Raw genomic sequence first — 22,752 nt, 5'->3', positions numbered from 1 at the left:
TCCCAAAGCATACTGTGACCGCATGTTGGAAATACACCATCCTGCTCATCTAGGCAACACACTTGCCACTCTGCTAGGCTTTACGGTCTTTTGAGGCTTACATTAGCCACAAGGGCAGGCTGGCTCCAGGACCAGAGGACAGAGCTCCTGCTGAGGGAGGCACAGGGGCTACCACAGCCACTGGACACAGACCTTTTCCAACAGATGCAAAGAAAGAGGAACATGCTTCAAGTATAATTTAAAATACATTTATTGTTTCATTTGTTCTGGCTTTTTTTGTTATACAAAGATGTTAAATAACTTAAATACATTCTCAACAGTCACTCAGAATCAGATTTATACCTACAAGCTGTACATATGAGGTAGAGAAAAATAACTTAGGCTCCCATAAGACACTGGAAAAAAAACAAAAACAAAAAAAAAAAACAAAACGAAAAACAAAAGAAAAATACTAATCCTTCATGTTAGTATTCCCACCTCCCTTTAAAAGGAAATGCCATCCCAGGTGTGCAAAACAAATCCTAGACTTTACATTCAGGCCTCAAAGGGCATCGTTAAGAGACTGCAGCAGGGTGGAACAAGGGAAAATTCCTGTGCTGGTTTGGTGATGCTGTTTCGAATGGGTCCATACCCAACAGGAGCTGGCAGGGTTATCCACACATAATTTAATTAGTCTTAAACTCATCCCCACTTCTATTAACTTCTATTAACCTAGGTTTCTGTGTCTTTATCCCCTTCTATTGTCAGCAGGGGAAAAGTGGCACCTCCCATGGGCCACAACGCTTGCAGGAGGTGGCCACACTGACTGCAGACCATGGGCTCAGCATCCAGCGAGGGATGATTCCAGGCTCACTACAAATGCCCCGCTACCCCAAGCATGTCAGCATCTCCCCCCACTTTCCTGAGCAACCCTGTGACAAAAAGGAGGACTGGGTGAGGGAGGAATCTCCTGCCCCTTTGCGTCACCTTGCCCAATGCTGTTGAGAAGGGGTTTGCCCATTTCTGCAAACATGCAGCAGCAACTGTGGCAAATGAGTTATTCAGATGTGTCCCCTGATAAGCCTGCTGAACTTTCTGTGTCTGAATCGCTTATGGCCTCAACCCTACTGACTCCCTGCACCTGAATAAATGCAGTTACAGGAAGCCCACCACGATACCAGAGCTAAACTGTGCTTGCAAAATCCATCTGCTCTTCCTCCCCACCCACAGGTACTACAGAGTCCTGTGTTGTTCAGAAAGACTCTGTTTCCTGGAACGTGTAAATTGCTCAGTCCAATCCAATGTTCATCACCGAAAAACAGATCTAAAAGCTATTCAACGGCAATATCCCTGGCCCTAAGTTTGACTGCTTTAGCAATGACCACTTTTCTACAGGACTGATCCTGTGCGGTACTGAGCCTCCTTTGAGTTACACGAGCAGCAATGGTCCTAAAAGGCACCATTTCTCCTGCAGGAAAATGTTGCTCTCCAAAATTCATCACCTAGTTAGCATCCCGAAAACTGAAAGGCAGGACGAGCTGCTCATGGAAGCCAGATTCAACCCAACAGATGTGCACGCAGAGCCCAGCAAACCAGGAACGAAGAGCTTTGCTGCACCTGTTTGAGTACAGAACAGACCTAATTTTACTGCAACATCAACTGAGGAATTTTTCACAGGCACCGTAATCCACCAGAAAATTACCTTAAGCAGCATCTACTCCATGAAAGTACTCTCAAGAATCTGTCCCTTCATCTGGGTTCTCGTCCAACCCTACCACAGCCAAACCAACCTAATGCATGTTCACTAACACAGGGCAGCTGAAAAACAATTAACAAAGAAATTCAAGACCTGGGCTGACGGAAGGCAGATGTGTATGAGCTGGCTGGCTGCAAAAAAAAAAAAAACCAAAAAACCAAAAACAAACACCAACTTCAGAAATTATTTTGCCCCTGCTCAGGTCTCCAAACCAGCAATCCCAAAAGCTCTTTTGGAAACAGATGGTCCATAACTCATCCTTGCTTCCAAAGGTGAACGACAGGCTTCCTGAACCACAGCCGACCAAGGTCCCAACTCCCCATTTCTACACTGCCTCATTCAAATAGATAAAAACTGCTTGTGTTAGATCAAGTCTGGAATTTGGTCCTCTTCATTTAACCTTCCCATGTACTCAGATTATTTTTTTTTCCCCAACAGTTTTAAGAGTCATTCTTCCCAGGCCAATGGAGATCAATGGCAAACATCTAGTTATTGATCCAGTTACTGTAAATAGGTTTCAACTTTCCTCCATCCAGAGCCATCTCAAGACCAGGATGCACAACTAAAAAAGGGTAAGCTTCAAGTTTCGGGTTAGGTTTTTGTATTTTAATTACAAGCTACTTATTCTTCATAACTCATTTTTAGTGTCAAGAATCCAAAAAACAAACAAACAAAAAAAAGCAAGCCCCTTTGACTAAACACTGTTTGTTTCACCAACTGGAGTCTTTTCAGAGCTGGAGGACAGTGAGAACGTAATGTTTAGGACTTGTTTTGCATGTCTCCACATCCGGCATATATGTCAGTCACACAGAATAGAAGCTTGTTAAAATCAGATGATGGGTGCAACAATTATTTGTGGGGGGTTTTATTTCTTTTAATAGAAAATTCTAATATAAAACAGCAAACATTTTCAGTTTGCCTTGTTTACAAAAATATTATATATTTTTTTTATATTTCTGACATAACTAAATGCACTATTCAATAAAAATATTCTTCCATCAGCTAACTTCTCTTTTAAAAAAATTAATAAAAAAGTTATATAAATAATGGTTGCACCCCCCCACCCCAAAACTGATCTCGCAAGTCTTGCTGGATCAGCTTAGGAGAACCAACACATTGACGCTTTTGGGGGGGACAGGGAGTTAAAGGGGATCAGAAACCTCCCCTACACCCGTCCAGTTACATCTGCCGCAAAAGCCTGTTTTTCTGGGGGTAAGAAAAAGGGGGAAAGTTGCTTTGCACTTTTTTTTTTATATATATATATGAAACGACACCATGAAAAAGTCAGGGACCCAAACCCACTCTTGTAGTAGTTTTACAAAACCGAGCAATTTCATTGAATTGCACTGGAGATCCAATGGTGTGGTGGCAGAATTAGCCTTTCTGGAAAAATCCAGTTTCCTAGAGCTGGAACACAAATGGGTTTTACTGGAGACCACGCAATGTTTTATAGAGGGCTTTGGAGTCTCTCATCTAGGGCTCTCTGAGCTCGCGTACGGAGCGGCGCAAGCAGAAGCTCTTGCTCCCTGGGTTAATGCAATCCCAACACACATCTATCACCAGCAGAAAACCCAAGTCAATTCTGCCAGCCGCTACTTGTTCCATCCTACTCAAGCTCCACTGGATTTTTCCAAAACAAGGTTTCCGCTCCCTGCCCCCCCCCCCGCCCCCCAAGTCTTTCTTCAAAGATAAGGCAAACATTGGAAAACGCTGGGACTAAACACTCCCCCACCCAAAGCACACACAACGCGGTGGGGGGGAAAGAAAAATAACCCACGTATGTTTTACCACCCTAGGTCAAAAGGCCAAGAAGACAAGTTCTCCTGATTTCAGAGTGTTAGTATATTTTATACACTGCCTATACATTTAACACATGTGCCTCGCTACTATTTAGTTATTTATAATTTTTTTTTTAACCACAGGAGAATAAACCTTGCTATTTACAATATATAACAGGCAAGTAATATATCCACATTAACATAAATACAATTTGTTTTTTGTGGTGGTTTTTTTTTGATTTTTTTTTTGATTTTTTTTTAAATACTTACAGAAAGCATCCAGGCTTCAGTGCGTGAATTATAATACACAGAAGAGCTCTTTCACTCAGTAGTTCATTCACTCTTTGCCACTTTCTTCTAGTCAAGCTTTGACAGCCTGCCTTATTGCCCACCCACCTCTCTCTCCCCCCGCTGCCAAACACACCAAGCGCCCCTATCCCCAGCCGACCCAGGCATTTCTCTGCAATGATATCTATGCCAACACCACCCTCTCTTCTGCATCTAGGGACTCATTCTCCTCTCACACCAGTGCAATGCAGAGTTACTCCAGCGAGGTCAACGGAGACAGAGACACCAGTGAAAAGAAGGAAAATGAGGCCCATGGTTTAAATATAACAATAATAAAAATAATAATTAATAATAATAAAAATAATAATGCACATATATTGCAGCCCATTCTTTAATTAAGAACAAGTATTTAAAAAAAAAAAGAATGGAGCCAGAAATAGTAACTCAGACCCAAAAATCCTCCTGTTCTGAGCAGGTTTGGATCTGGCCTTACTTTGGAGGGGAAGAGCTATTCTAGCACACACACAGAAATGTAACAGTGAGTTTGCACATACGTGAGAGAGAGAGAGAGACAGAGACAGAGGGAGAAAGAGAATTTAACATAATACCACATTGAAACCATAAGAAGGTCCTTCTGAAGGGCTTTACAATAAATAAATGTTCGTTCAATATTTATATATATGTGTGTCAGCGTGTGTGTATATATACACACACATGGACACACTGAACAATAGGTTTCTAGTCAGTTTATTTTTCAAACCATTAGATAAACTGCTCGTGGGTGACTTTCAAAGCGGTGCATCTCCCAGGAGCTGCGAGACCTTCCTGCAAACTTTCTGCGTCAAATGCACCAACGTGCATTTGCTGTGGTGGAAGGGACAAACGCCGCGTGTGGATTCCTCCTGCTCCAGCACTACCCCAACCTCCCGAATTGTACAGCAAATAAGCAAACATCAAAAAAGAAACAGTATGCTTCACTTTGCAAGACCATAGTGCTACTAACAGTAACATCCCATCCTGCCCCATGCCTCCACCTCAAGACTTGATGCCAACGAGCCAGGTTGTACTGCAAGTATTTGTTACTAAGAAAAAAAAAAAATATTTTCTCCTCCCAGTAGATGCACATGAACAGCTTAAATATTAGTGGCTACTATTTGGGGGGCGGGGGGGGTGGGTGGGGAGCAGAAATTAAAAAGAAAGAAAGAAAAGAAAAAAAACCTGAAAAATAATGGTCCATCTTGGGAAACTGCTCTCTTTTTGCTTGGCTAACATCTACTACTGCTTGAAAAACTCCAGGCAGATTTCTTCTTTTGAGTACCAGATTAATGGCTTCTATCAAATTGGTGGAAATTGCTACTACTGGACAATAAAAAATTGCTACCAAAAGTAAAATAAAATGCCCTCTGCTCTCCAGTGTTTCCTTAGAAAGCTTCGTTGAGGCATTCACCAGCTGCTTCCAATCCACTTCTATATGACTGAAGAATATTGCCGCATCAAATCCTGGATTGTAAATATCCTCTTCAAAGGAAAAAAGAAATGCTAAAGGTTGTCATCTATTTCACAGTGTCAGAGTGATCTACCACTGCAGTCCATTTCTGGCTTCTCTGGCCACTTGATAGTTTGTCTCTGCATCAATTGGTTGTTCCGAATCCAAGAGTTGGTTAAAATTTAGCAGTTGTATTTTTAAAATACATTTCGTAATCTAGTGGTTAAAAAAAAAATATTTTAAGGTCATAGGGTTTACATACAGCTTGTGTCATGTACCACTGCCATAGTTTAGAGTAAATGGAATGATGACCTAATAAAATCAAAGTCAACTCCTCCAGAAGTCTTCTCCACTCCAAAACGGCTGCTATACAATGCGAGGCAGCACCACATTCCAAGATGCACTCCAGTTTCTCTTGTCCTACTCAGAAATGCATGTCCAAATTCAGCTGGCATAAGACTAAAAAGTTCCAGTTCAGATTTCTGAAGCAGTTACCACAGGGTGAATCCGATCAACAAGAGGTGGGAAGAGGAGAGAAAAATAAATCATGCACAAAATGAAAATAAAACAAAAGTATCTAGTGGTTTTTTAAAAAAAAATAATTAAGACGGTGATAGTGCTAAAGAAACCGCATTTGATGAAATTGTTTTAAAAAAAACCATGTGATTGGACTGAAGGGGACAGGCACATCTGGTTTTCTACTGGCTTCCCAACCTCTTTCTTGGATATGTTTCTGTCTGCAACATGGTAGACCCAATGTTTTTTGAGCTGTATTTGGTGATCAATGGATGTGGATACGGAGCTGTGGTTAAAGAGCTCGCCCTGCCAGGGGGCTCTGTCAGAGCCTGGTGGGCTTGACGTGCAGAAGCCCCAGCAGAGGAACGAACCATCAGGGCCGTTCCTGCTTTCCCTGCATGCCTCTCTCCAGTTGTAGAAAGGGACATAAATGACCGCTTCCCACACCGTTGCATTGAAAGCAGAAAGATCTTCCTTTTGCATCTGCTTATCTCTCTAAGCAGCTGGGTAAGCTTCAGGAACAAAGGAGCACAGGTTATTTATGCCAAAGAGAATATATCAGGCCAGGAGTTCATGGAGGATTGGCGAAACGATCAAGGTGTTCCAAGGAAACGATCCGTCAAACTGCGTAGACGACTAAGGTGAAGGTCAACTGGTGTCTAACCCCAGTGTGACAGGCACTTATTTCCACATGGTTGGACCTCATTAAAATCCAGTCTACAGGAAAAAAAAAAAAAAAAAAACAAAAACAAAACAGCAACACAGCTGGGTCACCTGTACCCTACAAAGTGCTTATGTCTCAACATAGCTTTCAGATCCCAGAAGGTCAATCAAACCCTGTTTGTCTCCATATGCAGTTCTCATAGATCGCCACTGCCCGTCACCGAGGGTTGCCATCAAGCAGAAGACGCGTCAGTCTTTGCAGGTGTAAACCTCTTCTCTCTGGGTGCACTGCTTGCATTCCACATAGCAGCACCAGCGGACCTGGCACTGGCACGGACGGGTGACCACCCGGCTCTGCGTGTTGTGCCCTCGCCCGCAGCAGATGCTGTCACAGTTCTTGTCTTTGTAACATTTCCTTCCCGAAGTCCCAGGTGAGTATCTACTCATCATACAGAAGCTTGGGGAATCGTCAATGTAGACAAGATCCGTAGTCCTTGGGATTTGATCACTGTGACCAGGGTTGGACTTCTTGGGTGGGGAGATGTCTCCTTCCCCCGTGGCCTCATTGGTAGTGCTGCCCACCTTGAGCGATGTCTCGTACTTCTGCTTCAGCTGCTTCCCTATTTCATGGAATGGAGAGAGCTGCCTCCAGCACGTTCGGACAGTACAGGATCCAGATACGCCGTGGCATTTACAGGTTGTCTCCACTCCAGCTTTGATGACCTGCAGACACACACGGCCCCAGAAGAAAATCAGTTACGGGGGAAAAAATCAAGACACAGAGGAAAAAAAAAACCCAACAACCACCAACATTTGCTATAAGACACTTCTGGAACACAAAGTTGATGACAATAGAACAACCCTCTGTTAGAAGAGGACAGAAAACCTGTACTACAGGAAATGCTTGTTTTAGAAGAGTCCCATTTCCCAGGAATATGACATTTACCTGCCAGAATATTGCTTTATTGGCTAGTTAATGATACTAGTAAGGTATACAACAGCTGTCCAGTACTGGCACTTATCTACGTAGATAGAGGTATGACGCAACTAAGAGATTAATACGTATTTTAAGACCTATTTATCTATTTTAACAAGGAGATACGTAACAAAAGTGGAAGAAGTTGGTTTAGGGGAGAGAAGAGGGAGAATGCTGCTGTGGCACACACAGGTGGGGTGTCCACGAGTGTGGACAATAGGAAACTTCCCCATACCACAACTCACGCTGCTCCCCATTAGCAGTGCAGGCTCAGTGGAAACACAGTTAAGCTGTGCTGTTCCACCAGTAGTGACTAGGCATAGCATCCCACCCGGTCCACTTTGTGACTGAGGAAAAACCTTCATGGAGCTGAAATAAATATCTAAGCTCTCAAGAACATCAGCCTGAATCACCATCACCAAAACCAGCAGCTCAAAACAACCTCCAGGTAGCTTCCATCTCTCCAACCTCTGTTCAAGATCCTACTCCAGAGTGTGGCAGCATGTTCAGAAAGACCTGCCAATTTTTTCTGCTAGCAGCGAAGAAGCTGGCATGTGCTTTTAAAAACAGAGTGCCATTGCTTGCTGGCCAAACATACGTTTAACGAACCATGTTTGCATGCAGGGTGAAGCCCAAGGCTCCCTCCACCTCCTCTGCCCTCCCTTTCTCTGAAAAATTAAGATGTGAAGAAACAGGAAACAGACCCTTGTGTGAAGGGCTCAGTCATTCCAGGTGCTTTCACGCAGCCTCCAGGATTTACTCTGCCCGTGGCACCAGCTGTAGGCAGCCTGGAAGGCTGGTTTCTCACACAGAAGGTGTCAGGGGGAAAAAAACATGAAATGTGGGTCAATGCTGCAGTGAGAAGAGTCCATCCCAGTGGGTTCGGCACCCAGCCCATCAGGCAGTGACCCCTGGGGACCGCAGCAGGGCTGGTGGCTGCAGGGAGGACTAGGGGAGCAGTCTCCCATTTTTAACCAGAGAGATGATGTGGGGCAGTCACTCTGCAGGGAGATAGAGCGACCTGAAATTATCAGTTCTGGCCATAGGAACAGACACCCTGCACTAAAGGCTGAACTATCTGCCCCATCTGGAACAAAGAGGAGCTACACCATGTCAAGCTGAGGAACCTCAACTGCTTCCTTGATGCTTCAGCAGCACCTCAGGGTGAGGAGGGTCTGAGATTTGACCAGGCAAGAGTGTGGAGCAACGCCACAATCACACAGGCATTCAGGGGCTGCGGTGCCCAAACATTGCCTACACAAGACACCGTCCAGGGAAGAACAGGCTGCAAGGTTCAAGGCCCAGGCTCGCATAACTTCCATAATGTACTGGTAGAACCTTCTATAACGTGTTTTCAACTGGGATGGAAATGTGTATTTTGTTCTATGTATAAAAAAAAAGCAGAGCACTTATGACCAAGGTCTTCAAACTCCATGTGGAAAACAAAGGGAAGGCATTTAAACCCTTGGAAACTAAAGTGGATTCTGTTCCCTCCACATCAGGACTCTTATGTTAAACTTCTTGCCTGCTTATGCCTCTGGACTACAATTATTGAGGGCAAGGCTTGGTTTCAAATCCTTTCTGAATTACTTAATATTGTTTTTTATTTTAATATTCAAACACTTGCAGTGGGTGCTGTAATGAGAAATACGACTCATCACACATGTCTGTAAAGGAGGGAAATAACTTCCTTCCAGATATCAGAAAGTAAATGTGCATGTTTAATTTATTCCCAAAGCAAAAGAAAGTCAGTCTCCATATAGCAAAATGTCCAGGTTTTGCCTGGGAATAGCGTGCATGGGAATAGCTCTCTTCAGACCACCACAAAGTGTAAATACAGGAGGAAAATCAGAGCCGGTGGAATGAGAGTGTTCCCATACGAGACGGAGGGAATGGAAAGGCAAGGTTATTTTCAACAGAAAAAGCAGGATGGGAAGGAGCAGCAGGATCAGAAAGGGAAGAGAAGAAAGCAAAGAGAGCGCCAAGGGTTATTCATCCTGGGGAGAGACAAAGGTGGTAACAGCCACCCTGGGTGCTGTAAAGGACCCATACACATAAACTGGCTGATGTTAAACAAAGGATCCCATCCTTTTCAATCAGGCTGCAATAAAGATGCTTCATGGCACAAAAGCGTATCCATCATCTCCTTATAAATGTCATCTGAATGTTCTCTCCCACCTTCTCCAGAGACAGATTTACACCTGGGACTCCTCCAGGGGCAACATGAGAGCAGATATGTTATTTGGACAGTCACAGATAACCTACATTTTGTCCACGGATTATAAACAGATTTTTATATTTCTAATTCTCTCTCCCCACCCCTTTCCCAAAAATAGGTTACATTTTGATTTCACATGGGTAAAGTATAACCACTCCCTAAAATAGCAAGTTAGAACAGAGTTTGGTTTATAGAGCTGCCTCCTGTCAAGGTACTACTGAAAGCACCCTTCCTTTGGGCATCTATGGGATCTAAAAAAGAAAAAAAATATCTCCCCCCTCTGCCCATTATGGCATCTGCCTACACTATGGCCTCCTGACAGCAGCAGACTGGCTCCAGTCCATGTCCTGACCATCCGGTTCTTAATTATTTGGCTGCATGAGTCCTGCTGAGCACCATGTGCAAATGTGCAATAGGTCATGGACTCAGAATTGGGGTCTGGCCCAATCCTGATATTACAGAGACATTTTTAGAAAGACCCTATGCATAATACGGCCTTCAGCAAAGCCTGGCCAATGGTCACACTTCATTCCTGCGACAGCCAAGACCTTTTCAAATGCAATCCAATAATACACAGTAGCATTCAAACAAGTGACGGGTTACAGAGAGAGATGTGTTACTGCTTATAGTACTCAGCTGGGCCGGCTTGGTTAGGGGCTGTCACGCTTTGCATGCCAAAGTGTCTAGCCAACTCTGCAAGAAATCCCACAATGTTAGACAAGAGCATACAGAACACGTTTCAACACCAAGAAAAAAAAAAAAAGGAAGGAAAAAACCAACCCTCACCCATACTGTCCCTTATGTAAATTCACATTTCACTGGCTGTCCAGAAGTGAGAGATGAGTTCATGTGAAACAAAGCTCCTACACCTGATTTCACGCCCAGACCATCAGCAAACTGGATGAAATTGCTGAGATACTTGCAGAAGGGCTGCACACTGCAGTCATTCATCGGTTCAGGCTTTTCTCAAGCCTTCCACCTCCCCCAGCCCATTTGTGTCTGCTCCACCTGGAAAAAGGAGACAACCACCATTGTACAAGAGATGGGAAAGCAAGTAACCAACAGGAGCTGGCTCAGCTGGTGGGCACACTGCGGGAAAGGAACCTGGAGATGGAGCTGCTGTTGTTAGTAGCCACCTCTCCCGAGCTCAGCGGCAGAGCAGACGTTGCAAGTGCAATATATCCAAGGCATCCACATGAGGCTGGTAGATATGGCACAAAACGTGTTGGAAATCCAGATCCTGACAGAGCAGCAGCTAGCAGATGGCAGCAGATCTTCAGTCAGGAATAGGCACATGGGTTTAGGCACTTGAATCACACCAGCCGGCCAGCGCTGACCTCACCGAAGCAGGCATTTGAGTTTGAATGCCTGTGTTTGAGAAACAACTCCAAATTCCCATCTGAGTGGAGCCAAAGTAGGCAGAGGATCCTGCAGTGAAGCAGACATCTGCATGTGCCCCACTGAACAGCTCTCCAGGCTCCACCAGCTGTGCTGACCACATCTCTACCAACAGGAGCCTGGGGACCAAGCTCAGATGGAGGCACGACAGTTTAGGTATCCGAACCTGTGAGCAGAATCCCACACCCTGGGATGAATTTAGGTGTCTAAATATCAGCATCCAGCATTATCTGAGCTACTATGAAACCTTGCTCTTCATCACCAGCTGCTCCTCCAGGAGTATAAAGGTCTCTTAAAGGGTACTAATGCATATATTTAGGCCAATTAACCCTGTTCTCCTTGTCTGAGCTTTAATGGTAATGAACAAAGCCCCTAATGAATGCCAGTCTGTTGCTTTTTTTTTCCTCGCCCACTTCTAGCTACTCGTTAAGCAGTAGGTAGGACAGCTTAGATGTCGTGTGCTGGTGAACCAAAGCATAAAAGGTTTCCATTGTATCCATTCTCATGAATGCACCAGTTCTTGAAATCCAGCACACGGATTTTCATACGGCCACCGTGCAAGCGTGGTGCATCCCAACCGCTTCATAAACCTTCTCCTTGAAGGACCGAGAAGGGCTCGAGAATGTTATGAGGCAGTTATAGTGAAAATCCTAGAAAACTTTCTTTGCCAGCCAGCCTCCCCTGCTGCTGTCAGTCACGATGCAGCTACTCAAGGCGATGCATGATGGAGAACTGCTGCCTACAGGCCCCCTAACCACCCATGGGCTAAAATGAATCTTGGCAAAGCCCTTCTGTTTCCCCTCTCGTTCCCCTGCTTCCACAAAGACCTTCCTCCTCTTGTTGCAGGCTCCTGTCAGAGACACTTAAATCCACCCATTCCTGCAGGAAGCACTGCAAGCCTTCGCCAAGTCAGCAGGTTGCTCAGAGCAGTGTTGGCAAAACCGTTCCTGGCTGGGCTCTGGGACAAAGGGGTAAATGTCTAGATCATGCTTCCAAACCTGGAAGGATTTCCAGGGTAGAGCAACTTCACTGTTATTACCAAAAAGTCTAGGGTACACAAGGCAGAATAAGATTTTTAATACAAGTTTATCATTTCCAGAGCCACAGGTAGCACCTGCTTTCTTTCCAAGGCACATCAGTTCAAAGCCTGATCCGCCTCCATCCTGCAGAGACATGCACCTCTTTTGAGCACATGTGGCATCACCACTTATTCATCTACACCAAGGTAAGTGGCCACATGCATGCTTCTATACATCACAGATGGGAAACAAACTGTACCAGCTTAAATCCAAAGCACAAAACATGTCATGCTCCCTACGGCCTAAGTGCTGTAGATACCACACCTTGGCAGAGTTGTAGTAACTCAGGAGAAGACACCACAAGTGTGCATTTCAGTCCTTATTATATGCTGTGGAGAGCATCTACTGTGAAAGCAAAGTTGAGCAAAGACAGCTAGTGCTTCAGGGACAGCATCACACATCGAAATTGCATCCTCCCACTCTCCTTTGGACAAGCCCCGAGTCTGGCAGTCTCAAAAAGGAGAGCAGTTTGGGAGGAAAACAAAGCTCTTTGAGCAAATTAGTTTAACTTAGGAACACTAACTCCCATCGTTCTCATCGTGAGAATACCAAATACTGACAAAGGCACAACAGGGAAAACAATTATGATAGAGCAAGACTGAATAGTCTTTATTGGTGTTTGCTGTTAAGAAGAAATTAGATAGCACTGCAAGACCGCCTGCCCAAATGGCTTTACAAGAGCCATAGGGAAAAGGGATCACAGCAGAGCATTGCTATGCAACATGTAATCCTCCCTCACAACAATGGTTTGCTACGAAGCTCAGACTAAGTGCCCCCGTAATGATCAGTCTCAGACATGCTGCAACACACAATTTCTCAGTGTTTTAGCTGAAACGCTGAGGACAGATTCCCATTCATTCCCAGCTGGGTCACGGGGCTCCGGCGGTGGTTTTCAGACAACTCTTGTCTGGGCAGCAGCAGTGCGAAGCGGACACGCAGCCGTGGGAATTCCTCGGTTATAGCTCTGCTGTCGTCATGGCTGGTCTGCGGCTCCCAGGCTTCAAACCATTCGCTATGGTTTGCGGGAGAGGAGGGAGCAAACAACCCTCCTTAGGCTCAGCTCATCCAGGAAAAAGCCTGCCTGCATTCTGCCTTACTTCAGAAGGGGCTTTGGGATGCTGCTTTACAAATCGCATCTCTTCCATCCTCAAGATATGCTTCCTCCTTCAATTTAAATAGGCTTAGTTATTCTCTCAGCTCAAATATTAATGTTAGTTTGGACAGCAGCCACAGTCTCCATTCCTTCAGAGCACCCAAACAACTAGAAGACCAGACTTGTCCCTTAACACTGGCCATTGGTCAAATTATAAGTTTCACAGGTTATTAGAAGTTTTGTTTTCCTTTTCTTCCCTTTTTCCTTCATCTTGTTAAAAAAAAAAATCCTTTCTTTTGAGCCTGTTCTGAAACTTTTTTCAGAGCAGTTTTAGCCTTTCCACTAGTCTTCCTTCTTTAAAAATATGAACACTCACAGTTTAATGAAATATGTGTTAAAATACAAATGCTTAAACATAGAATAACACAACCCAACATTAGACTGAGAACTTTAAAAGTATTTTTCCCTTTCAGTATTCGTAGTATGCTTCACGTGCTAAGAAAGCTCCACATAAACAATGAACTGCAGTTACTTATGGGACACAGCAAGCAGGTTTTTTTCGAGAGCATTGATTTCCAGCCCTTAGAAAGGCTTTGGCTGAGCCCACCTCAGCCTGAAAGGAGCAGAAAATCCAGAGAGCATGCCTGTGCATTCCTACCTGTCACAACCTGGAGCAATCATTACTAGTGGTGGTCCTGCAAACTGATCTGTACGTACAAAGTCAAGAGCTAGTCTCGGAGAGGCTGCTCTTTGCTAGGTTTCAGTTGTACCTCAGTAGAAGTGTGATGCTTGTTTTCTTGCTGCAAACACACCCCTAAAGGATGCATTATGTCTCCTTTGGAGACACCAGCTCTATTAGTAAGTTCATATGGATTTGTCTCATAGAAAAGAACAATTACTACACTTTGAGGGTGCAGAAAAACAGAGGGATTAGCATTTAAACTTGCCTGTTTGACTATAGAGTTTGACCGGAATCATGTTTGCTAGTAGGAACCATATGAGACTGGATGGGCAGTGCTTGTAAACACTGTCTCTGCAACAGGAGACCAGGGTGCAAGTCTCTGCTTTGCTACGCCTGTGTGTGACCTTTAGTAAGTCACTTAATCTTTCTGGGTCTCAATTTCCCCTCTATAAAATGGAGATACAGAAATGAGGAGGGTGGTATGCTCTGATAACATGTTATGTGATAGCTCATGAAGTTCCTCAGACAGATGATAGCTGGGCAAACATCTACCTGATATGGAGAGTCTGTCTCCAGCGCAGGAGGCACGCTCAGCCCTCGAGACAGATCCCTGCCAGCACTGCCTAAGGGAAAAAGCCATTCCTTGCATGGACTTCCAAAACAAGCAAGTCATCAGCAAGGAAAAGTCCATGCACCTCCCACTATCCTCTCCAGAGCGTCCCACACTGTTTCAGAGATGCAGGCATAACATTTCTCAGGATGGGTCTGGACTTGAACCCGACAGCAACAAGGGTGACAAGGCTCCTTCAGAAACATGCACGTAGTCTGTGCAGACCAAAACGTATGGATTGGTAACGTGCAAAAACACTTTAGGAAGCTTCACAAAGGGAACCAGTTTCCAAGGGGGTATTGTCTAAAGACAGACCTTTGGGGTGGGGGGGAGAAATTTTCTTCTTCTCCATTTCTGCTTCCCCATAGTTTTGCATGAAGCACTCTTGGCTCTCAAGGGCCCTGACTTCAGGGTCCTGAAGGCAAAGGCTTGCTTGTGTCCCTCCTTCTGGAAGGATAAAGGGAAAAAGAAATGGGAATGTGACAGATTTTTTTTTTTCCTTGGGTAACAGCAGCCCCCTTTAATAGTGCCTCTTGGATCTGTAAGACATGCTTGACCAGACATACCTCTGGAAGAGGTCAGCACTCCTGGGATTAAGAAACTTAGCAACGCTCCAGAGAGGGAGTTGGAAAGTCATGTTTAATGATACTTTGCTGAGAAACTGGGCAAATTTAATTAAAACATCACTTACTCAAGCCCAGTGGAACTAATTGAGTGCTCTAATATTCCGACTTTTCATTAATGGGTTACAAAAGAGGGCTGCACTTGTGTGTACAAGGGGGGGAAAAAGGGGGGAGGATATAGAGAAGAGAGCTTTAGCAGGGCTGTCTGTGCTTCATTTAATATAACCAGGAAACTTCATTGCTGGCAACAGAGCTTTAATACAGTTGACTTCTATCACCACCACCACCCCCCATCCCCTTGACGCATACACACATCTCCCCACCACCACACACCCTCTCCACCCAAGACCCCTCTGAAAGAATAGCTGAATGAGCTGGAGTAGATTTGGCAAAGGAAGGGAAATTGCTTTTTTAATAAGTGGTCTATTCAGAGCTCCTACTTTTCAATAAAGAGAAGGCTAGAGAAGTCCTGGTCTAATTACCTCATCCTCACACTAGACAAGCTCGCCCTTTCATTAGCGATTGAGGTCATATCATATAACTTTGCGAGCCATCACAGGCACAACATGTACAGTGATTATTTCATTGGTGGCAGCAACATTACAGTTGGCCCATCAAGGTTGTAAAAACCAGAAGTAAAATAATAATTAAATGAGAACGTCTACCAAGAGACACTAAAACTAGGTGGGATAGGATAATGTCACCCTCACAGAAATACACAGATTGTTTGCTAGTGTGACACCATGGAGAAACTGCCGTGTTGACCAGAAGGGTGTAGGGTTGGTTGCCAAATTGGTCAATTAAGCACAGGTCCTTTTTTTTTTTGCTGGGTCTCAGGGGGCTATTAATACATTTTGTCATGGTTGGTAGTAATTAGATGGGAAGGATTCTATCTTAAGAATCACAAGGAGACCACCAAGCTTGTGCTCTATCTTTAACAGGTATTCCTCCACTCCCTCAGCGAACACACACGTACATCCATACGCATGCTGTAAGTACACCCACACTGCAGCAAGCTCCCGTAGCAAAACAAAGTCTTTGTCCATCCTCAGCCCAGTCCAGAGCAGTCTGTAGTGCAGCAAAGGTTTCAGTTTGTATGGCTTCACAAAGACATAAAATCTGCGGTTTGTTGGAGGAAAAAAGCAGTGGGTGCTGAGCAGGAATTTAGGCTTTAGCCTCCTGCTCCATCGCTGGTTTGCTGCACAGCCTTGGGAAAGGCATTCAAGTTTGCATCTCAGCTCCTGCTTGAAATGGCCATAATCATCTTTTTGGAAACTCACAATGACATTTAATACATTAGAGGCTATAAGAGCATCCTAGTTTTATAATGAGCACTCCAGCCCAAAATTGTTCGGTTCCAAAATGGCATAAATCAATGCCATCTGCACTCCTATGCTGCCTGTGATTCACACCATATATATATTGAGTTATTGTTCAAATAACCAAACTAGGTTAGTTCAAAGTGGTTTCAGACTGTCATAACCACTAGGTTAGCATCTCCTGCTACTCAATGGTTGGAAATTCTATATGGCAGCAGTTAGCTGACGGGCAGCTTCTTTGGAGCAACTGAGTAGAGGAAATGTGCCGAGTATTGTATTCAACTCACTGTCTTCATGAAGGAAGATACCAGTAAATTCAGCAAGGGAACCTAGCACTGCCTGCTGAGCAGCTCTCGTCCTCCACCAATGCTGCACTTGCAGTGGGGTCAGGAGGAAGCAAGCATGAACCTGGTATTAATCTACACCCAAGTGTAAGCAATGCCAGGGACAATCCATCAACCACACCAAGAAGGTCAGTGCTCAGGCTCCCCCCAATCAGTTTCAAGATACTGAAATCTGAAGCAAGCGCTGCAAGTTTTGACCTTGCAACTACGAAGCCAGCCTGGGTCCTCATCTCTGACTTGAACACCTCTGATCATCACCTTAACACCACCATATTGCACCAGTGGTTTAGGTCCACATATCCTGTCTATAAAGACATATATCCTCGTGATCTTGAGCCATCATCCTCCAAAAACGCTTCCTTCCCAATGCATAGTTTGCTTGTTCTCTGCCCAACTTTATGGTGGTGGTGTGAATCTGGCGGACTGCTTGGCTTGCCTTTCAACCACGCTATGATACAATATTCTAGGAGCATGAACAGAAATCATTCCAACCACTGCTGCAAATAGGCAAGGAAAGCCATCAGACAGCATTATCAACTCGACAGACACAGCGTGGGTGGACAAAAATAGGAACACCAGATCACTGACCTGCAGCAGAGGTCTCCGACTTGGATGGCCATGAGGGCTCTGTGTCTGGACAACCGTCACAACTGTTACTCAGCTGTTTAGCTGCAGATACTACACTAGTGCTTAGAAACCACTGCCAATGACCAGAGCCTGATGGTGCCAAGTGAAGTGGAGGCAGAGGACTCAAGAGAGTCCCCGACATCTCCCCTTCCCCTAGGAACTAACAGTGGCATCAGGACAAGAAAGGACTGGAAGAAAGGTGAGATTCACTTTCTCCAGCTCATCCTTGGAGTTAGTTTAGCTCAAAGTCACATAGTATAGAGCAGAGATGACAAATAAGACACCTAACCTAAATCCAAGACTGGGTCTCAGCCATATGGGCATCCTGACCGCAGCTATTGGGGTAGAGAGCACTGGGAGTTAAGTCAAATCCCTTGGGCAAGGTTTTTTTCAGCCCCACCACTGTTGGAAGGGAGATATTCATGGAGTTACAAGAACACATCAACATCACCTAAAGCCACAACCTTGTAGGTTTTGATGAGACAGTATTATCTGGGTCTGGAAAGGGAGGAGAACTGTGACATCTCACAGAAATCTCCAGCATGAAATCACAGCCTCCATGGACCACCTTTTCTCCATTTTAAGTCCCATCTGCTACACAGCCAACTCCAAAGAGTCGGGACAGGCCCTTGGGAACAACAAACCACAAGGATTAAAACAAATTTCATCACCCTGCAAAGCCCGTTTCACACGTCAAAGAGCTGCCACAGGAGTTCAGAGGTACTGAGCCTTTTAATCCAGAGGCAGAAAAGCTGTCAGCCAAAGCCAGACACCCAGCTAAATCCAGGATATTTCTAATCCTGATCTCAGCGCTGTCTAGGAGCATCTGGTGGTGGTGAGTGCGGGGAGACTTTTTGCTGGCCAGCACTCACTGGTGGCATTCTCCGATGCCCCAACTCCATCGTGAGGAATGACATTTTATGCATACACACAGGAACAACTGAGCTGGGGTGGCGATTCCTAGAATGCACAACTGGCTGGGCTGCATTTGCCTGGGAAACTGGAGACCCAGGTCTCCCATCCCAGCCCCAACCCTCCCATCCAATCACACGGACAATAACAAGGCTCAAAGGCTATTTATAGCTTTACAGTATGTCCCCCTTCGAGGTTGGTGCAATGGAACACTGATCCTAGGCACCTGTGCTGGCCAATCTGAGGGATTTTCATATTTGAGCAACTCTAGGCTAGGTAGAGCCAAGCAGGTTACAGGAGAAGGTGGCAAGCCTCTTTCTTCCCCCTCTCTCGCTGGGATGACCTGGCAATCGCAGACGCTTTGTCCTTCACATCAGTCCTGCAGGGAGGCTCCCAGGAACGCAGGTAAAGGCTGGTGGGAAGAACATGGTGTAGGCGCAGAAAGACCCCCAGCAGAGAGGATAAGAATGGGTAAAGAAAGAAAAAAAGAAAAATAAAAAGGGACTCTACACCCAAGCACTATCAGCTGCCAACCCAGCAGCTCGAGGTGACATGGAAAGCTTCTGCCAGAAAACAAGGCTGAAGGGACTTTTAGGACTGAGGTCAGTCAGAGTAGTATCTCCATCCTGGTTCCCTGCCAGGTGTTTGTCCAGCCAGTTTTAAAGAAACCTGGCTATGGAAAAGCTAGACCGTCCATGCTCCACAAGCTACTGCAAGAAAAGGATCCCTCAATCTCTGCTAAGGGAGCATAAATCCTTCCTCCTTTTCCTTGTCCTACCTACCTCACGGAAGCCTGAAGAACCTGTCTTTCCATCCCTTTGTAGTGTAAGGCACTCTCCTCCCTGCAGGAGCAATCTTTGTCCCCACCTCATGTCTTCTAGACCTGGACCTTTCCTCCCTTCCATGTTTTCTAGACCTTGTCCTGTTTCTTTCCCATGGATCTCTCCCCAACAGTTTTGCACAACTCTTGAAGCACAGTGACAAAACCAGGGCACAAACCCATAACTGAGACTTCACCCCCCCAGCAGAAGGATCACTTCAGGCATTTTGCATCCAACACACTTGTTTCCACACCCAAGCGCAGCACCTTACTGCCCCCACAGCAGCGTGAACCCCCACCCCAAGCAGTCCGCAACGCACCTTCATGCCCACGAGGTTGTTGTGGAAGTCCACCCTGGCTCGCAGGTCCTTGTTGGGCTTCCTCCCCAGGAACTCTTTGACAAACTTGTTGCTGTATTTCAGGTTGTCACCGCAGCCGCCCCACTGCCAAGCCTCCCGGTTCTCCAGGTCAGGGGCCTCGTCGCAGGTGCAACGCTCCATCCGCCCCGCGCTGCATGCCTTGGCCATGGCATGCGTCAGCCCCGCAGAGGAGATGGCGTACAAGAAGGCTGTCTCCTTAAAACCTGCCAGAGAGAGGAGGAGGTGGCTTTAACTGCAGATAAAGCAAGGGTTAAAGAAAGGAAAAAAACTGAGGAAATTGAGGTAAACCCCAATCTGAGAAAAGTTTGAGTGATGTCAAGCATGCCGAGCTCTACACGCACCACTGGTAGTGGAGAGGACACAATGGAGGGCAAGGAATGATGGAAGAAGGTGGCACAAGGCAGGATTAAAGAAAGGAAATCAAATCTGGCCAGCTTGGTGGCCATCACTCTGCAAGCAGACTCTGCCTGAAAATAGAAAGAGAGCAGGAGTTGGACAGGCCACGGAGGTACCATCACCACGGTACAGCAGTACTGCTACCAAGGGGACACCAAACAGCAGGAACCCACCACAGACTCCCAGTCCGATGGTTGAGGTAGAAACCATGAGCACGCCTTGTTCTTCCTGAAAAAGAAACCACTGGGTCCTACCCCAGTCCAACAACACTGTGAACGGAAGGCACCCAAGGGCCATGAGCACAGTAGCCATCCTGTCACCCCACTCAAACGCCCCAAAAAGTGGTTTGTGCCTCAAACCTGTCACCCACAACCCTTTCTTACACCTCTGCGCTCACCTGCATGGATGCAACAGCATCTGCTCCCCCCACAGTAGGTAAACTAAGGCCCAGAAAGAGCCAAGATCTTGATCCAAATGATAAAAGGTAGAAATAAAACCCAAACATGCCAGTATTTATAGCTCCTCATTCTCCAGCTATGGAAGCCATAAACGACTGCATATTTGAGATGCAATTCCAGAACAGCTTTGGATCCGACTCAAGAAATCCCCCGCTCAAAAATAACACAAGTGGACGGTGACAGTAGTGGATATATCTGTAAGCTGGTGTGTCAACCAAGGACATGCAGAGACACTGCCAGGTCATTTTTGGAACTGTTCCTTGGGAGGTTCATGGTAGTCCAAGCAAGCTCATGGGGCACTATCCTGGCCCATCCCCAGAGCCTGCCTTCCCAAAGCACTCCCAGGGTCCATGATGCTGAATTTCAGAAGATGACTGACTAAAATCCAGTCCAAGAGACTGAGGTTTAGTCCTCCCCAAGGGAGCTGGCTCAAGCCAGATTGTGATAGGAATTGCCCGACCATTCTGCTGCTCACCTGGAAAACAGTAGGAACCTCTCCCTCACTGGAAGGAAAGTTAAAATAAAAGAAGGCTCAACTCTACACTCACTGAGGACACTATAAAGAGTCTGGGCTGAGAAACCAAATTTGGTGGGTTTCCCCTCTTTGTTTTCTCCCTGAAGTTAGACCATGTCCTCTAGCACCCCTGAAACATCTTCAGCATTGCAAACTCTCATTGGGAGCGGTGGGAGAATTCTTAATTCACACAACAAACCCTCATGAGCATGCAGACCACCAAACTCCTCTAGGCAGAGGGTGCCTTCTGAGCAGCTTTCATCTTTTGTAGGCTAGTTCAGCTTTTCCTACGTTACACCCTAGGTCAGACTGCTCCCACGCCTGCCCGAGGGATGCCACTGCTGGAGACAGATGCTCCCAAGCCTCTGTGCTCCCAGGCTGTAGAACTGGCCTGTTTCCACCGCTACTACTCATGCTATGAAATGGAGAGGTACCAGCATGCTAACAAAGTCTTTGATGGAACAGGGCGTGTAAACCCTCCTCAGAGTCTGAGGCACCACGATTAGTGGCAAACAGCCTAGATGTGGTCAGGTGTAGTAGATAGCCCAGATCTACCACCTCCTTGAAGGCCTCCTGGTTTGAAGCACTGAATCCAGAGTGGTTGTGAAATCCCAGCAGAAAGTCAGTGCCGTGCAACCACAATGCACACCAGGTTTGACAGAACGCCAGGAGGAATTGTTCACTTGCCAGGTTCTCCCTCTCCATCAATCTCCCCATCAGCTTCAGTTCTACTCCTCCCGTTTTTCACCACTGTAAGCTTCACAAATTCCTGGTGCCCATCAGCACGGGTATCATCTCGCCCACAGGCAGCTTCCAAGCAAGTCCATGTGACATTTGGCTCTGGCCAGAGTTAAAGCCATCTCCGCCATGTACTATTTGATTGCACCAAGATATTTTGTAACAAGATAATGAGCTTTAAATCAATGCAGGCATTCTAACCCCCAGTGCATTGACAGCCTGCCGTCCGCGGCTATCCAGTTTCAGCCATTTCCAAAATTGTTTGCGAGTATCCAAAGAGGATAACAAGTCCCTCAAACAATCCCCCGTTATTTTAGGAAACGGGCTGTATCAGCCCAAGTTGCAAACCAGCAGCCAGGCTGTTCTGGTGACCAAGTGTAAAAACCGAGAGAGAAATTTTTTCTGAAGTGAAATGTGGAGGGTTTTGCCACCCACCCCCCTTTTTTCTTTCCTTTCTCCATAACTGCAGTGGTCCTGGAGGAGAGGAAGAAAGCCCACACTGACATATGTGAATAGCTGTGTCTTGGTGGGTGATACATGTGTCCTCCTGCCCTGGGGTATCACTTGCCGCAATGCTGAACCAGGAACCAGCAGCTCTCAGAGAGGAGGAGAAAGATTTACAGGGCAGTGTGTTATGCTGCAGGAACAACCTCTGAAGGATTTACAGCATTGGTGGAGGGTAGAGATGTTGCAGGGGCATAAAACATGGAAGAATGAGACAGCAGGCAGAGCCTTGCAACCCTCAGAGCTGCCATTTATTACACGGGGTCCTGACAAGGCGGAGGCGGGGGCTGGGAGAGGGGATGTTCTCAATGGTGTTTTAAGGCAGCTCAGCTTCGAGCTGCTTCAAAATACCCCTTGCTAAGGGGGCAAGGAACATCTGAAGGAACAAGCTGTGGCCTCCAGGTGTCAGCATGAGAAAGTGCTTGGCTCTCCCAAGGCACCACTAACCCAGGGACTCCTCTGGCATGCGGGGATATTTTTAAATGTCTTGCAGCTCTGGCTGGACCTCTTGGGTTTCATAAGGACTTTCCTTGTTTCCACCGCAGTCAGTGACAGTGCATTAGTTAAGCCCTAGCGCTTCTGAATTACACCTCTG

At 45.9% G+C, this 22,752-nt stretch overlaps 1 protein-coding gene across 1 annotated transcript in view; it reads right to left on the bottom strand.

The window, feature by feature from the left end:
* Positions 1-232: 232 nt before the first annotated feature.
* The window catches only part of WNT9A (Wnt family member 9A), a 60,398-nt gene continuing 37,878 nt past the window's right edge, over positions 233-22,752 (bottom strand). Inside the window, exons 3-4 of the mRNA XM_055806532.1 lie at positions 19,488-19,750; positions 233-7,189 (exon numbers count right to left, since the gene is read on the bottom strand). Coding sequence (XP_055662507.1) covers positions 6,716-7,189; positions 19,488-19,750 — 737 coding nt within the window. The 3' untranslated portion in view covers positions 233-6,715. The remainder of the gene's footprint in view (positions 7,190-19,487; positions 19,751-22,752) is intronic.

Source organism: Falco peregrinus, chromosome 5 (assembly GCF_023634155.1).
Source record: "Falco peregrinus isolate bFalPer1 chromosome 5, bFalPer1.pri, whole genome shotgun sequence".
NCBI lineage: Eukaryota > Metazoa > Chordata > Aves > Falconiformes > Falconidae > Falco > Falco peregrinus.
This window is presented reverse-complemented; position numbering and strand designations above follow the sequence as displayed.